We start from the raw sequence: 6,000 nt of genomic DNA on the forward strand, positions 1-6,000 counted from the left end.
TACATGTTGGCATTCATGGTTCCCTCAATGATCTGTAGCTCCCCAATACCAGCAGCACCTATGCAGCCCCAGACCATGCCACTCCGACCATCATGCTTGACTGTAGGCAAGAGATACTCACACACAAGTCTTTATACTCCTCACCAAACTGTTTGCAGACTTTCATGTGCATCGTTTTTAGAAGAGGCTTCCTTCTGGGACGACAGCCATGCAGACCAATTTAACCCCTTCAACCTCTGCAGCAATGCTGGCAGCACTCATACGTCTATTTCCCAAAGACAACCTCTGGATATGGCACTGAGCACCGACTTTGGCCAAGAGGAGAGGCCTGTTGTGAGTGGAACCTGTCCTGTTAAACCACTGTATGGTCTTGGCCACCATGCTGCAGATCAGTTTCATTGTCTTGGCAATCTTCTTATAGGCTAGGCCATCTTTATGTAGAGCAACAATTCTTTTTTTTTTTCAGATTTTCAGCAAGTTCTTTGCCATGAGGTGTTATGTTGAACTTCCAGTGACCAGTGTGAGAGAGTGAGAGTGATAACACCAAATTTAACACACTTGCTCCCCATTCACACCTGAGACCTTGTAACACTAACGAATCGCATGACATTGGGGAGGGAAAATGGCTAATTGGACCCAATTTGGATATTTTCACGTAGGGGTGTACTAACTTTTGTTTCCAGTGGTTTAGACATTGTGTGTTATTTTGAGGGGGCAGCAAATTTTCACTGTTATACAAACTGTACACTCACTACTTTATATTGTCGTAAAGTGTAATTTCTTCAGTGTTGTCACATGAAAAGATGTAATAAAATATTTACAAAAATGTGAGGGGTGTACTCACTCTTGTGAGATACTGTGTGTATGTGTATATATTACAAATGCTACAGTCCACAAAAAAAGCTTAGCATGTTTATTTTCTTAGTTTCTCTGACATATAAACTAATTCTACCCCACAATATTATTTAACATGTAGCACAGTTATGATATTTGAACTGTAAGAAGTTATTCACCTTACAAGTATAATGCGTTTATATGCCAATTTAATGTTTGTTTTAACAGCTTTTTCCAAAAAGTAGCAGTCCTTAAAAGTATTTATATTAAAGTAGAACTACACTGCAACTGAGCACCACAAGCAAAAAATGCTATTTATTTCATTTTGAATATTCAAAGCAAACTCCCTCATCCATCCTTGTTTTCATGCTTCATTTGCAGAGAAATCACTTTTACCCCCCCCCCCCCCATTAGCATTTCTAGCTGTGGCCTTACTGAGTAAGGGCAGATGATTCATGTAGTATTTACTTCCTGGAATCCATCTGCCCTTAGCTCAGACATTCAGGCCGGAGGGTGTGATTGGATGAGAAAACCCCTCCTCCTCTAAGACTCTTGGGATGCATGACATCATTTACCTAATTTGCCTGGGCCTGGAAACCAGAAAGTAACTGACAAAAGGTAAAAAAAAAAGAAGTTTAAAACAAGTAAATATGATCTTGTTTCCTATCCCTTTACTTATGCTAGCAGCAAGAGGTTTAAACATGGTCAATGTTGATTGAGAGAGCGGCATTCCCCTTTGAGATATTTTATCATAAACTGATATACCCTTTTTTGTTCAGCAGTACATTTGAAACCCCCTTTGTAATTTCGGTCAGAAAAGTGGATTTATCCTTTAAGTAGCAATCATATACAAGTATAAGTAAGTGTTTCTGTGAATGTGTATGTTTTGGTATATTCATTGTTTATCCGTGATCCCTTTTGTTAGGTGAATACCCATGGATGGACTGCTGCATTAGATCATATCATTCTTGTGATGGAAGAGAAGAGCAAAATTTGTATGAAATCTTTGATACACTGATTTCATAAAGTTCACATTCATCCTCAAACCAGCATCTGTAGATATCACACATTCTTTGTACCTTGGACTCTGTTTAAAGGATATGGAAAGCCCTGTGTGCAGCACAGTATTCACTGTGATCAGCAAAAGGAGGGCAGCTAGATGAAGATAAGGATGTGAGCTAATTGCCTTATACTTTTATGTTTTGGATGAAAAGAAGAAAAGTATGTTGTGTTATATGGGTGTTTAAAATTTGATGTACAAATTTCAATTTCTTTATGTATATAAAAGTTTCTATTGAAGTGTGTATTCTGTTCTCATTCAATTGTGTTTATATGTCAGAGTGTGTCAAAAAAGTCAGTTCATTAAGATGTGCATTTTAGTTTAACCACTTTAGGGCCGTCCTATAGCAGTTTTACTGCTACTGTTTGCCAGATCACGTATATATACATGATCCGACACTTCCAGGTCGGGGGCGCGCATGCGTGCCGCCGGCTGATCACTTCTGATGTGATTACAGGTACGTGCAGGGTACTCAGTGTTCTTGATCATTGGGCAGAGGGACAGAACTATGATCTGCCTATGTAAACAAGGCAGATAGCCGTTCTGACATGGAGGAATGGATGGAGTTTCTGTCCCTGCAAAGCAGGGAACAATATCCATCTCTTTCCCTAGTTAAAGCACCTCAGACATAAAAAAAAAAAAAAACACTGGTTAGGCACACAGTTATCCCTTTGATCGTCCCTGATAACTATTTTTAGCTCTAATCACTGTATTAGTGTCACTGGTTAAGTTAGTGTTAGAATGTCTGCCACAATATTGCAGTCCCGCTATAAGTCACTGGTTGTCACCATTACTAGTAAAAAAATGAATTTAAAGTATCCCATAGTTTGTATATGCTATAGTTTTTGCTCAAACCAATCAATATACACTTATTGTGATTTTCTTTTTTTTGCCAAAAATGAGTAGCAGAATACATATTGGCCTACATTTATAATTTTTACAGTGTTTTTTTTATGGATATTTTTTGCAGCAGAAAGTAAAATATATATTTTTTTCAAAATCGTCAGTCTTTTTTTGTTTATAGCACAAAAAATAAAAAACGCAGAGGTAATCAAATAACACCAAAAGAAAGCTCTATTTGTGGTTAAAAAAGGACATCGATTTTATTTAAGTACAGTGTTGCATGACAACGCAATTGTCTGTTAAAATAACGCAGTCCTATATCTCAAAAAATGGTCTGGTCATGACAAGGGGTACATCTTCCGGAGGTCCAGTGGGTACAGGTAAATTTTCACGCATAGCTAAAGGCAAAATGTTTTTTCTTAGTTTTGGGTAGAGTGGAGAGGGATTAGAACCCCTGTCAGGTTTGCATTGCTGTTTGTGGCCTCTGTTAGAGAGATTCACCCTCTCTCTTTGTCTTGTTTTTCATTACCATAAGTGAAACTGAAAGAAAATCTAAAATTCTGGGTTACCACCAGAACAGGATTGGAGGGGATCTCTTCCAATGAGGACACTAGTTCTGCTAACAATTGGGGATTTCCTCTCACTTCTGTTTTCGCTAAGGGACAAGAAAATCTCCCCAATTGGAACACAGGTGGCAAACAAAAACCTAACAGGGGGTTGCCTTTATTTCTACTTTAAGCATTTATGTTTGTATTACTGTGATAGTCTTTAAGCTAGCCGAACCGGCCAACTTTCGATATGCGTGTACTCTTCTCTGTTCTAATGAATGGCTTCTGTCGAATGATCCTGCTGAATAAATTGGCTTTCGATCAGCACCTGCAGTCAATGACTGCAAGCACTGATCATTGTATTCTGGCAGGGGGGAATCCCTGCATCAACTTTGCTTGCGTTGAAGCAGGGATCTGTCGTTTTTTTTTTTTTCATCAGCCCTCTGGGTTAGGGAAGAAGTGAGTGGAAGCAAACAATGCGGGATCAGAAGAGGGGGAGGTGTTAGTTGTCTCTTCTAAAGGATTCTGAGGCACCCCAGGGTCAGAATGTAACCCAGACCCAGTGGTGTATGCGGATGGAACTAATCCAGACAGAAGAGGAATTTGCACAGGTATACCCTATGAAAGAAAAAAATCACCAAGAAGTGGACTATGCCCTCAGTGTAATCTCTTGGCTTAATAAGAGTCTTGCCTGCCAAGTGAATGATATCCCAGTCTTTATGGATCCAGCTGATAAACAGTTGTAGACGTTGCTCAAGGCATCTTTTGCTTTGGTTGGGGCTACTTTGCAGTCGGCAGTAGCAGCTATTGGCATCTGCCAAAGCTTTAAGGGAAAAATGAAGTAACTGTCTAGGAGAAAATGGACCCCACAGGCAGTTAGTTAAACCTAGAGGAAGGTTTATCCAGTTTCCCTCGAGCTCTTTGTTATACCGTGGATGCAGCAAATGTCACGCTAAGGACTTTTCTTGGTACATACTGTATGCACAGAATGCTTTGGCTAAAATGCTGGTATGCAGAATTATCCTGCAATAAATTTCTGGCAAGATTTCCCTTTCATGGGGAATGTTTGTTTGGGCCAGATTTGATTAACCACTTGATTACTGGGCACCTAAACCCCCCTCCTGTCCAGACCAGTTTTCAGCTTTTAGAGATGTCACTCCTTGAGCGACAATTGTGCAATCATACAACACTATACCCAGAGGAAAGGAAAAGGGATTGGACAAGGGCTACTCCAAAAATTACCCTCAATCACCAATGGTCAATAGGACTATCACGGTACCCAATTACACAATAGAACATTAGTAAAAATAGTATTTATTAAAAAATATAAAAATTAAATTTTTTATAATTTTGTCCCACAAATCTTTTGGTGGTATTTGATCACCTCTGGGTTTTTTATTTTCTGTTAAAATTATTTTTAAAAAGACCAATTTAAAAAAAAATACAAAACCGTTTTATATTTTAATAAATTTTGCAAACAGGTCATTTTTCTCCTTCATTGATGTATGCTGATAAGGCTGCACTGATAGGCTGCGCTGATGTTCACCGATAGGCTGCATTGATGGGCACTAAGGTGACACTGATGAGCACTGATAAGGCGGCACTGATGGGCACATAGGTGGCACTGAGGAGGTGGCATTGGTGGACACTGAGTACTCGAGCATCAGCAAAAATTGGGAAGAAAAAAACGGTCATATCAGAAAAAGCAAGCGTTTCGTCACATCTGACGTCATCCCAAGACGTCAGGTGTGACGAAACGTGCATAGGGAGGCTGACGTGCTGATGTCATTGCGCTTCTCAGTGGACGGGTGTTCGCTTGCTGGTTGGCTGTGTTTTTTCTGATATGACTGTTTTTATCTTCCCAATTGTTGCTGATGCTCAAGTACTCCTGGATATTTGGTGCTCATTTAAGCTCCTTCTCTTATTATCAGTGGATTACCATCTTCCCTTTGGATAAAGGCCCTGGCTGGCTATTTATTTGCAGGCCCCTTAAAGCTTGCCTTCTGGTAAGCGCACAATCTGTGTGGTGGAGGTGCACTGTCGTCAAGAGGTGTAATTTTTTAGCATTCACCTTATGTGCTAGTTTTGGACTCTTTTTTTCACCATTTATGTTATTTATACATAATCATTTATTTGCACTTATTAATTTTTTTCACTCATTTGGTCACGTTTGTTATCGCTGCTACTTTTATCTATTTCTGTATCTGTATTATTTTATATGTTTCTGTGTTTCTCATGGTTTTAGCAGCTGCTTTTTTACACATTATATATGTTCTTTAGCACGGTATTTTTCAATTTTTTCATTGGTGGGCACTGAGAGGTGGCACTGATGGGTGACACTGAAGGGCACTAATAGGTAGCACTGATAGCTGGTAGTGATGGGCACTGGTTGGCACTGGTAGGGGACACTGATAGGCAGCACTGCTAGGTGGCATGGATGAGGAACTGATTGGCACCACTGGTGGGCATTGATAGGTGGCACTTGTGGGCACTGATAGGTCATAAGTATGACCAGTTTTGGAAGGACCACCCTGACCTGAGCAGTAAGTTCACCCTATATGGGAGATACCCCTACAGGGGTGAGTGGAGCAGGTGAGTGGGGACCCAGGAGGGGGAGCACGAAAATCACCTCGATATCTCTGCATTTACAAGCACTGGTCACTTTGGAATTCCTCTTTTAAAGACTTTTTTTCTAATGACTTTGACATATATATC

At 40.0% G+C, this 6,000-nt stretch overlaps 1 protein-coding gene across 2 annotated transcripts in view; it reads left to right on the forward strand.

Annotated features, from left to right (window-relative positions):
- Positions 1-2,140, forward strand: part of POT1 (protection of telomeres 1) — a 154,180-nt gene extending 152,040 nt beyond the window's left edge. For both annotated transcript variants that reach the window (XM_077472610.1, XM_077472611.1), the window contains one exon: positions 1,760-2,140. In XM_077472610.1, the coding sequence (XP_077328736.1) occupies positions 1,760-1,860 (101 nt within the window). In that variant the 3' untranslated portion in view covers positions 1,861-2,140. The remainder of the gene's footprint in view (positions 1-1,759) is intronic.
- The last annotated feature ends 3,860 nt before the right edge of the window (positions 2,141-6,000 follow it).

The sequence above is a fragment of the Lithobates pipiens genome, unplaced genomic scaffold, assembly GCF_037356315.1.
Source record: "Lithobates pipiens isolate NorthernLeopardFrog02 unplaced genomic scaffold, aLitPip1_a1.2 Scaffold_8, whole genome shotgun sequence".
Lineage (NCBI taxonomy): Eukaryota > Metazoa > Chordata > Amphibia > Anura > Ranidae > Lithobates > Lithobates pipiens.